Source organism: Helicoverpa zea, chromosome 25, assembly GCF_022581195.2.
Source record: "Helicoverpa zea isolate HzStark_Cry1AcR chromosome 25, ilHelZeax1.1, whole genome shotgun sequence".
Classification (NCBI taxonomy): domain Eukaryota; kingdom Metazoa; phylum Arthropoda; class Insecta; order Lepidoptera; family Noctuidae; genus Helicoverpa; species Helicoverpa zea.
In genome coordinates, this window is record NC_061476.1 from 133,493 (window position 1) to 145,907 (window position 12,415).

General features: G+C 41.1%; 2 protein-coding genes across 2 annotated transcripts in view; one reads left to right on the forward strand and one right to left on the reverse strand.

Moving 5' to 3' along the window:
• LOC124642552 overlaps positions 1 to 12,415 on the forward strand; it is a 227,667-nt gene that overhangs the window by 85,930 nt on the left and 129,322 nt on the right. The gene's annotated exons all lie outside the window — the stretch shown is intronic.
• Positions 1,796 to 3,069, reverse strand: LOC124642555. The gene has a single exon (XM_047180983.1). The coding sequence runs from the start codon at positions 2,969 to 2,971 to the stop codon at positions 2,048 to 2,050; it is 924 nt and encodes a 307-aa protein (XP_047036939.1). The 5' UTR covers positions 2,972 to 3,069; the 3' UTR covers positions 1,796 to 2,047.

Here is a 12,415-nt window from a genome sequence, read left to right on the forward strand (position 1 = left end):
TTTGACTCCTTTCTTATGTATTGGCGATATATATGCCGACTTCCACATGTGGGGGACAACACAAGAAACTAAAGATTTCTTAAATAAAATTGAAATAGGATATGCAATAGTTGCAGCACAGCGTACTAGAAGCTTGGATGAGATGTTATCCGGTCCTGGCGCTTTGGACGTATCCAATTTACGAAGCATGTTGATAATATCTTCTGTGTTTACCGTGATACAACTGATATCGGATGAAGGGTTTGATGGTTCCGTTACATGAGCGAAAGGAGAGCTAGCACCATCACGATCGAAGTTGGGATCTAAAAAAGTCGAGTGAAAATACTTTGCAAAAGCCTGACAAATAGATTCACCAGTGCGCAGTGTTTCATTTTTATAATTGAACGAGCTCGGGATCGCATTCGTGTTATGACGTTTTTTAACAAATGTCCAAAAATGTTTAGGGTTGTTTTCTATAGACGTTTCGGTAAGTTTTAAGTAATTAGAGTAACATTGACTTTCCAATGATTTTACCCTTTCGCGAAGAAGTTTAAAGGTTTGTTCGTCAGCTATATTACCGTAGGTTTTAAATTTTTTAAAGTACTTATATTTCTCCTTTATGATTTTTATTAATGAGGAACTATACCAGGTCGGATACGATTTGTTGCGGAAAAGTTTCTGGGGAATATATTTAAGTTGGAGGTTATAAATTATGCTGTTGAAAAAGCTTACCGAATCGTCAATTGACCTTACTGAAAATTCATTATCCCAGTCAGTCTTAGAAATATCGCGGTTAAGAGAATCATAGTCACCCCTATCATATAAGAATTGTAAACGTGATGCTCTCTCAAGAGGAGGCGTTTCGACAAGATCTACTGTAATCTGCAATGCCGGGTGATAATCATCGATTGGTACCAACGGGCTTAAACATTCACTGACGCCGACTGCCACGTTGGAGAGTACTAAGTCGAGTATTTTGCCGTGTTTATTAGTCACACCGTTATATTGACTAAAATCTATAGTACATAACTCATCGCCAAATAATACTTCATCACTACTTTTAAGATTTGTTGGGACGAACGATATGCTATCAGATGAGACCCAATTTATTCCACTCATGTTGAAGTCGCCAATAACAAGAAATTTATCAGGACAGTTATCAATAACAGATGTATTTAATTTGGACAGAAAGTTCGTTAACTGTGAAGAAAAAGAAAGACCACGGTTTTGTTTACAAAGATAAATCCCACAAAGATGTAAGTTAATATACTTACGTGTATTATATAAAGTCCTTCAAATGCATACTTATCCAGAGATCTTCAGCTGTTGATTGAAAATGTTGTTGACATGTAACTGACAATTCTCGACGAGTAGCTATTAACACCCCACCACCGCGCGATTGACCAGTTAAAATATAATCCCTGTCCCTGCGCCACACAATATACCTTTCATCAAAAAACTCTGAGTTCAAAATTCCATCCAATAGCCACGTCTCCGTGAGAATAATAATATCGTATGTACAAGCTGCCATCTGACGATAGAATATATCGGATTTAGTTCGTAAACCACGAACATTCTGATAGAATATGTTTAGGCCGTATAAGCTTACATTCGCATTAGTTGCCATTGCGCATCAAATCAATAACAAAAAAGAAACCATTACAAAGTAGCAATAAAAGTCGTTTAAAAAGCATATGAATAACCGATACAATGTCGAAGACAAATAAATATGTTTGCAAATTAAATTTTTGTAAGCAAATTACCAATATTTTAATTAGCGTGAGGGTAATATTCGACTTTGAGTGGTAAACAACTGTGTGAGCAAACAAGCAATAACGTATGGATCGTACAGGTAAGAAAGAGTTAAGCATATTTTTAGTTTTGACGCATTGAAGTAAACAGCGCGATAAGCAATATAGTGGAATTTTTACTAACGAACAAGAGAATGGTAACCGGTTCATTAGTGTAGCAGAGGTGCTAAACAATTTGTAACAACTTAGTATAGTGAAATGAGTTATGACAAAGCAAAGTAGTAGCGATGATTGTATAATGTAGTATAAATAACATATTAAGCAATTTTGTTTAAATCCGATTCTTTCCTCACTATTAGAACCTTTGAGTTGGTGTTTTTGAGTACGTGAATTTTGCCATGTTTCACCCAAATAAATTCGTAGTTTTTTTCTTTGGCAATAGTTTTGGTTTTACTCAGTAGCTTCTTATATTCTACACTAAGATGATCATTGACAAATATGCGCCGAGATGTGCCTTGATATCCAATGTCGGTTGTGGACAGGTCCTTTACTGCTCTTGCGGCCGCTATAAAGTCCTCCTTGACGTATCTGTTCAAGAAGCCCACGACAATAAGTTTTTCGTTAGAATTGAAAATGGGCACCCTCGAGACGTAATTAATCAGGGTTTTGGGGCAACTATAGTTCACTTTCCGGCCAATCGCATCAATAATCGAGAATAAATTTTCATCTTTCTTTATAGGAACACCCTTAATTTCGATATTATTTAACCGGGAGCGCTGGTCAAATGATGCAATTTCGAACTTAGCTCTGGATAATTCTGTTTGAAGATCATTAATAGTCTCTTGCAGCTTGTCAATCTCTGAGACTTTATTTTCGACTTCAGCAATTCTTAAATCAAATTCTTCAAGTTTGCCACTGGTTCCCTCACATGTCGACTTCAGATCGGATAGCTCCTCCTTAATAACCTTGATGTCATCGATTAGTGTCGGCAAATTAATCAGTTGGCGTTTCATGTCCCGTATCTCACTGAGGATGGTTTCAAGGGAAGCTTGATCAGAAGTTGGTACGGCTGGAGACGAAGTTTTACAGGCTAAGCACTTCCACTGTGCCATCCTTGTAGCACCCAGCTTTCTCCATCCAACCTCGGATATATTTGCACATTCAAAGTCCAGGTGTTTTTTACAGCTTCCACATTGAACGCCATCGTTGAATTTCACATTACACACTGCACACGTTTTCATTGTTAAAGCACTACTAGAAAAGAGTTGAAAGAAGTATGCAAAAGGTTGGCGATCTATTTATTTGCTCGGAGCAGCAAGCAGCGCGTACTGTACGACTGAGTGTCCACCGTGACATGAATGAACCGTGACATGATTTTGTATTCTAAAAATATCCGCCAAGTTATACCGGGAAGTCAAACAAAGGCACCAGAAGTAAATGTTGAAAGCATTATTTTGTTTTATTGTCGAGTTTAAGAATATAATATTTTTAAAATTTTAAGTAAGACTAAAAAAAGGAAGAATTATTTTATCTTTTATCCATTAGAGTTTAGAGGTTGATGAAGTTTAGGGTACATTGAGTGGAAATAACACTCATAATGATGCTAGTTACTTCAACTTTGAAAAATTAAATCAGCCTGCACTGTACACACTGCGACACCATGGATGCTATAAGCTAAGCCGCACATTACACTGTACACACTGCGACACCATGGATGCTATAAGCTAAGCCGCACATTACACTGTACACACTGCGACACCATGGATGCTATAAGCTAAGCCGCACATTACACTGTACACACTGCGACACCATGGATGCTATAAGCTAAGCCGCACATTACACTGTACACACTGCGACACCATGGATGCTATAAGCTAAGCCGCACATTACACTGTACACACTGCGACACCATGGATGCTATAAGCTAAGCCGCACATTACACTGTACACACTGCGACACCATGGATGCTATAAGCTAAGCCGCACATTACACTGTACACACTGCGACACCATGGATGCTATAAGCTAAGCCGCACATTACACTGTACACACTGCGACACCATGGATGCTATAAGCTAAGCCGCACATTACACTGTACACACTGCGACACCATGGATGCTATAAGCTAAGCCGCACATTACACTGTACACACTGCGACACCATGGATGCTATAAGCTAAGCCGCACATTACACTGTACACACTGCGACACCATGGATGCTATAAGCTAAGCCGCACATTACACTGTACACACTGCGACACCATGGATGCTATAAGCTAAGCCGCACATTACACTGTACACACTGCGACACCATGGATGCTATAAGCTAAGCCGCACATTACACTGTACACACTGCGACACCATGGATGCTATAAGCTAAGCCGCACATTACACTGTACACACTGCGACACCATGGATGCTATAAGCTAAGCCGCACATTACACTGTACACACTGCGACACCATGGATGCTATAAGCTAAGCCGCACATTACACTGTACACACTGCGACACCATGGATGCTATAAGCTAAGCCGCACATTACACTGTACACACTGCGACACCATGGATGCTATAAGCTAAGCAGCACATTACACTGTACACACTGCGACACCATGGATGCTATAAGCTAAGCCGCACATTACACTGTACACACTGCGACACCATGGATGCTATAAGCTAAGCCGCACATTACACTGTACACACTGCGACACCATGGATGCTATAAGCTAAGCCGCACATTACACTGTAAACACTGCGACACCATGGATGCTATAAGCTAAGCCGCACATTACACTGTACACACTGCGACACCATGGATGCTATAAGCTAAGCCGCACATTACACTGTACACACTGCGACACCATGGATGCTATAAGCTAAGCCGCACATTACACTGTACACACTGCGACACCATGGATGCTATAAGCTAAGCCGCACATTACACTGTACACACTGCGACACCATGGATGCTATAAGCTAAGCCGCACATTACACTGTACACACTGCGACACCATGGATGCTATAAGCTAAGCCGCACATTTTTTTTTTGTTTTAATATGTCACTTTTTAAAAAGGGTGTCTATGGAGTTTCTTGCCGACTCTTCTCCATGAGACCAACTTTTTGGAACCGTGCAACTGGTGTGACGTTTTATAGGAGCCTGCAAAGACCTATTTGAAAGAAAAACATTTGACTTTGACTTCCAAAATATCATCATCTCCCGAGCCTATTTCCCAACTATGTTGGGATCGGCTTCAAGTCTAACCGGATGCAGCTGTGTACCAGTGTTTTACAAGGAGCGACATTCAAAATATACCAGTTATAAATCAGTTGAGATCACCTCCAGCCAATCAGAGGCATGGGTCAAAACAGTTGAGCTTCGAGGACCACGGGGACTTTATTAAACAACTATTCGCTCCTTCCACTCGGACGGAGGGACGAGAGGGACCCGACGGAGGGGGGGGAGGAGGAGAGGACCAGGGGTTTGTTTAGAATTCCGATCCGTTTGAGTATAATGCCGTTAGTAATTGACGTAAGTGGAGTTCAGAAATTGTTATTTAATGAACATTAATTTTGGGGCGGTTAAGTTGTTTAGGTATTTATTTATGAGTTGGTTCATCATTGATTCAACTAATCTATCCCACTTCTGAGTTTTTGCTCCTTAATCTATCTTATTTGTGAGTTTTTGTTGTTCTGTATTTTAGGCTAAATGGTTTTACATCTTGTGCCCTCGGGTATACACAGCAGGTATTGTGGAACACATGGTTACATTGCTCGGTGCTCAGGTGATACCGTGACGTCTCCCGGGACACAGCCAGTGATGGATGAGCACTACCATATTTATATTGTCTTGTACCTATTATTTGTAGAAGCCTAAGTGTGTAGGAATTTTATATTGAAGCGGTTCTAGAGTTTGATAAAGGCTTGTTTATACTACATTATTTAATACCAAGGGGTATTGGGTTGCCCAGGTAACTGGGTTGAGGAGTTCAGATAGGCAGCTTTTCCATGGAAAATACTGGCAGGTACTAAGCTGCATTCGTTTTAAAAGAAAGCTGACCCTAACATAGTTGGGAAATTATTAGGCAAGTGCTGATTAATACAACTTTTCAGTTTTTTTTCCAAATGTTACTTGTGAAGTCAAAATAAAATGAACATAAGGTTCGAAAGGCACACGTAAGTAGAATGCTCTTTACAAAGCGTCGATGTACAATATTATCATACCTAATCCGCGCAATAATTACCTATTAGGTAATAAATGAATCACTTAATAATCATGCAATAATATAACCTGTGCAGAATCCTAAAAAGCATACGATAAAAGAAGCAACATTACTTCGCGAGTAAGTATTCAGTATGATCGGCGAAACATTGGCTCAGCCCCCAGCGCTCCGGAGACTATCAAAGCGTATCAGTACGCAATCCCGCTACGAATTGAAAATAAAAAGAACATTATAATAAGGTAGACACGGGGGCCGCAATAGTCCGCAAAATGTTCGCTTATCGCTGCCTTTCATTTAAAAATAAAGCACCTTCGATACTCCGCAAGCCTTTGCGACGCGTACCTAAAGACCATTCGCTCCGAACCAATAGCAACTCTATCAACTATAACACAAAGTCGCATTTCGAATGGAGAACAGAACATGGATTGGTACGCTTTGCACATTTGAATTTGGTCCAATGAATATATTCTAAATCTGTAGATAAGCAAAATGGATCTAGACAGACTGATATTGTGAGGGTCGGGAGTCGGAGCTCGCGGTGGATTTGTAACCGGCACTCGAGTTGCCAACTCGACGGTACTCGCCCAGGTAGGGGGGAGGCGGGGGGCGTTTAGACATTTCCGAGATTAGATCACGATTGGTTACCTCGATTTCACTTAACTTTGTTTTTATGAATCTTCAGTTATAATTTGCGTAAAATAGCGACTTCGGTGAATACTTAAAACAATTTCACTCAGCAACTTATTGTTACAAAGAATTAATTATGCCTCTCAGTATGTAAATTAATTATACCTTGGCCATAAAAACAATATTCAAATCAGGCCTAAATCAAAAACATTTCACCATAAAACTACATAGCTCCGCAAAACGCTCAGTAATCCAATTTTCAGATTGAGGCCAAAGACATAAATATCGTGCTCGATATATCGGCGAGAGCTCCGACATCACACACGGAATAAAACACTCCAACAATTTACCGAACGACTATTTCTCTTAAATATTTCCAAAGATTGGGCGCCTCCCTAAAATATCAATAATATTCGGTGTTGAGCCCCAATCTCCTACAACTGTGCCCTCGAGAAGAAGCGACACAAAACGTTTGACGCGATCCAATGCGTGCTACACGCGGCGGAACATGGAAGCGTCTTTGTGTAAAGCCGACGTGCATAATGAATTTATTTGCTTTGTCCTTCGGGAGTGTGTGGTAAGCGATAGAACTTGGAATGTTAAACTAGTTGAAACGTAATTTGTTTATGGATAAAGAGTTTCAAAGATTTGTTTGTGAATGGAAGATAGCTAAACGTAATCCTTAAGTTTCAACCTTCTGATATCTTGAACTAATGGTTATCTTTCGGTACTTTCGGTTCGGTCGACATTTGTGTGATGAGCATGCTTGTTGGCTGTGGTCTGGGTGTTATGATATGTATTTATAAATATGTATATATGTAGCTATATGTAGTTTATCAGTTGTGTTAGCACCCATAACACAAGTTAATTAATAACTTACCATGGGGCTAACCGACCGTGTGTGAAAAGGTGTCCCGACATTATTATGTCCCGACATTATAAGAGTTACGTACGTACGTACAGAACTACAGTCTATATTGTTCATACAAATCTTTCAATACCGCATACCCAAGATTGATTCCGTAAACAATTGCGCAGAATTTCCCTAATGTATAAGCGTGAAAAATTACTGGTGAATATGTACGTATCCGCTGAAACTATAAGGGATAAAAGTACCGTAAATATTATGAAGAAACAGCATAATGTCTCATCAAGTTTATTGGCTAGAGGAAAAACACGAAGGAATATAAAACAAAACAAACTTGCTCACAGATGACGCTGCACTCTCTCCCTGTTCCGCTTACATTGCGTTTTTGTTTCTATCTTTACGAATATACTTGATAAGAAACACAGCAATAGTACATGTACCTACCACTTTGAATACATATATTTTACTTGTTTGTATATACAGGCGTGAACGGTATGTATACCTTTGTTGCCGGATTTTCCAAAATAACGTTTTGACTGGCGGATTTTTCGCTGTTTTTTATCCATCGTGCACTTAACAAATGTTTGTAAAAAACATATTTATACATGGAGCGAGCTGTAATACGTTAAAAGCCTTTTGTTATTTATCACGTACACGTAATAATATACTGGTTCGGCGTATCTTTTATACATTTTAATACAAAGTGTATTGTTCCTACGCACAGCACTGCCTCAGCTCGATCGATTTTATTGTGAAGCGGAATTTCACTGCCGAAATATAAGTGAAATAAAATGTCAAAATATTGGAGGGATTTGTGTGGCTTATGACAATCTACTACAGTCGTATCGTCAGGTAGATGTGTCCGTATTTGCAGAGAGAGGTAGGGAGGGTTCCATGAAAGCGTTTTGGTCACAGTGATCTTAAAAGATCTATTGTGTAGTCTTTCAGTCAGTAAATATCGCTGTCGATTACAATGTTACCATTTGGGTGACAGTGTTCACTTAGTCGGGAAGTGGGGAGTGTGGAGGTAACTGGGGTAATAGTGGAGTCCCCCTACAGGAGGGTACTTAAAAGACTATTATGTTATCCGAGAGTTAATAAGAGTTGAGGCTACAGCGGCATGTGTGTCGAAGCAGATTTTTGTTATCTGTTGAGAGCGGGCGTGGAATTACTGAACTGTAGAATACCTAGAACTAAATGGCAGCTACGAGAAGGTAGATTAGGGTGCAATTTTGACGTCAAAAAACTGACCGATTAGAAAACGTTTCGTTTCCCGTTAATAAGATTTAATGGTCTGATGATACACTCGAATCTTTTGCAAATGAAATAAAAGCCTCACATAAAACACATAAAACAACGCTAGTAGAGAGTTTATGAGCCGTGCACGGAGATAAACAAAACACGTTCATTCTCGTGGACAGCCGGGACCAGTGACATCATTTGGGTAGTCTGGTGATGGGGTAGACCAATCAGTAACGCTCCAAAATTCTATCAGTCACAATATTTAAAAAGAATTCGTTTTAAAGAAGGCGTGCAGACTAATTATGTAAAGGATAGGGCGTAGGTTTTTCCTTAAAACGTAATTATGGTCGAATTAAAAGTTCAGAAGCATGTCAATGTTTAGACAGAAGCGGATTAGGAAAGTATAAATAGAAGGAGTGCTGAAAACAGAAAATCGGTATCGTGATTTCTTTATGTTGACTATATTTTAAAATTATTTTAGTGTCGATAGTTGACAAGAGGCAAATTAATCAAATTAAGATATACTAGCTGTTGCCCGCAACTTCGTCTGCGTGGGCAATATAGAATCGTCAAAATACTACTTATCCCGTAGGTGCATTCTTTCACGTGACAGTATAATTAGGATTAGCACTTAGCAGTCGCATAGATTCATTGATCAAGGTTGTGTTGTGGATGTGACCATTTATCTAAACAAAAGAAGTAAAGTTTGTGACGTTGTGAATATCTCTGGATCTAGTCAGCCAATTTGGGAAATTATAACGTATGGTGCGTAAGTAATTTTCACAGGAAACAGCTATAATCTATGTCTATATGCTTTGAGTCTGACAAAGCTGTCATTTGTACATTTTCTGCAGCTGCTGCGACTAATCAGAAGCCAGAAAGTCTGTCAGTCTTACCATGGATATCGTCTTGTGTAGTTGACTGGATTGAAGATAGGTAGATAGGTAGTCGCTCCAAGCAAAATATTGGTACTCAAACAGATTCGGTGACTGGAAGCCAACACCAACATAGTTGGGGAATAGCTGGATGGATGATAAAATGAGTCATCATCATCAGCAGGCGCATAGGGTAGGATAGTTTCACTACTGGGGAGAAACACTTGTATGACGGGGATTTTCTGTGCACTTACTCACTATGGTCAGGCTGACCCCACATTAGGCGTGCGTGATCCTCGGGCGTGTGAGTAGCGCGGGCGTCGCGAGCGCGCTGCGTGAACGTCGCGTTTTGCTGCCCTGCGGCATTTGTGAAGAGTGCAAGCGACGCGCTCGCGGCGAGCACGCGGCGCTCGAGTTGCGTTCTTACCCCTTCGCCCGCTATCCCCGCCGCCCGCTAAACGCCTTAGCAGTTAAACGTCAAGGAGAGCGGCGCGTGCGCGCCGCGAGCGCTCTGCAAATGCCGCAGGGCAGCAAAACGCGACGCTCACGCAACGCGCTCGCGACGCACGCGCGGCGCCCGCGCTACTCACACGCCCGAGGATCGCGCACGCCTAATGTGGTGGCCTAAGTCGGGACTCCACCGAAATGTTTGCATTAGTTCACGAATAGGCAAAATGTACGTATCTGTGCGAGTCCACTTCATGTGTTTGTATTTGAAACCTGCAGTTTTGCCAAGATTTTCAAAATGTACGCTCGCAATTTGCCATTTCTTGGTGGCGTCACTACCGCACACCGGGAAAATTTCGCTATTGCGGAGGACGTTTATATACCATATTTTGTGTCACACGTAAACAGTGTAGCATATTTAATATTAGTGAAGTTGAGGGTGTCTCGAAATAAATCAGTCTGTGTCAAGCTATCTTGTTGTTTTACTACATGGTGACAGCGGTGCGTGAAATAAATTAAATAATCGTGTAATTGGTGGTTAAAAGTTGTTAATATTGATTGTATTTGCTGTATAAACATATTAATCATCGAGTACAATGGAACATGCGCGACCACCAGCGGAATTGAGCCTGGAAGGAGGGCCCGCCAACCGGGCCGACGCATGGCGTAAATGGTTACGTCAATTTCAAGTGTTTTTGAAAGCGTCAGGTGTTCATAAGGAGCCGTCGGATGTTCAAGCCAGTTTATTGATAAATTTGATCGGACCGGAGGGATACGACATCTTTACAACGTTTAAATTTGCAGCGGACGAAGACAAAGACAAACTAGAAAAAATTGTTGAACAATTTAATGCCCATTTCGGTACAAAATCTAATACTACCATGGTGAGATTTAAATTCTTCACAAGATGTCAAGAAATTGGTGAGAGCATAGATGAATATGTCACTGCTTTGAAGCTGTTAAGTCAGCGTTGTGAATTTGAACAACTGGAGGATAGCTTATTGCGCGATCGGATTGTGTGTGGGGTCAAGGACACGAGTGTACGCGATAGATTGCTGCGGACAGACGAATTGACTTTAGAGAAGGCGGTAAAAATATGTCAAGCAAATGAAATATCCAACGACGGTGAAAAGCAGATTGAAGGTATTAAAACGGAGGCCTTAAAAAGTGCATCGGTGGACACTATTTGGAAAGGTGGACGGCGAGACGGCCGCCGTAGTGTCAGAGGCGCAAGTTTGAGTGTGGAATCACGGCGTGGGCGCGGAGCTGTCGGCGGCGGCCGGGGCAGCGGCAGCGCGGGCGCCGGCTTGCGTGGCGGCGGCGACGGTGGCGGCGCGTTTGCTGACATGCGCAGCGCTGCAAGCGGGCCAGGCGAGGCGGCCGGGCCCAGCGCGCGCGCCTGTGCGGCCTGCGCTTCGGTACACTGTGATAGCGGTGAACGTTGTGCGGCGCGTAAAGTGAAGTGTTTTAATTGTGGTGGCAAGGGCCATTTCAAGGTAATGTGTCCAGTGCGTAAGTCAAGAAAGGTTTATGAACTGTACGAAGATTACGATGAAGATGATAAGAAAGACTTGTACTACATATCATCATTGGAATATGTGGATACGATTGTGCAAGCAGAAGCCTCGAAGTGGTATGAAACTCTTTATTTATCCTATACAGGCATCGAACATCGTTTCAAATTAGACACAGGTTCGGATCTTAATGTTTTATCAAAAAATGATTATATAAAATTAGGTTTATCTATGTCGAATGTTATTAAAGACCATACTCGTGCAAAATCTTTTTGCGGCAATTTCTTGTCAATTATTGGGTCTTGTATAATCAAATGGATGTATAAGAATGTTACTTATAATTTGAAGTTTATTATATCGGAACAAAACTGTCAGAGCATATTAGGTAAAGATGCCCTTGAACAAATAGGCCTTGTAAAAAGAGTGTTTTCATTGAACTTGGACAATTATAAAAATTTATTTCGGGGTCTAGGGAAATTACCCGGTACTTACACTATTCCTATTGAGAGTAATGCGAGCCCTTGCATATGTCCGGTCAGAAAAATCCCATTGGGTGTGAGAGACCAACTTAAAGAGGAATTGACTCGCATGGAAAGGTTAGGGGTGATACGAAAGGTTCATCATCCTACATCCTGGGTTAATGGTATTGTTATGGCAGGAAAAAAAGATGGTAGCTTTCGAATATGTCTAGATCCGCGGCCACTAAATCGAGTAATACGACGTCAACATTATCCTTTGCCTACATTGACTGAAATAGCGACCAAGTTGAAAGGTGCGCGGTATTTTAGTAAACTAGATGCAAAATCTGGCTTTTGGATGATACAGCTGGATGACAAGAGTGCTGACTTGTGTACATTTGGGACGCCATTCGGCCGGTACCAATATTTACGTTT

Coding starts and splice junctions, on each gene's coding strand:
- LOC124642555 (XM_047180983.1), bottom strand. CDS start 2,971: ATGAAAACGTGTGCAGTGTGTAATGTGAAATTCAACGATGGCGTTCAA.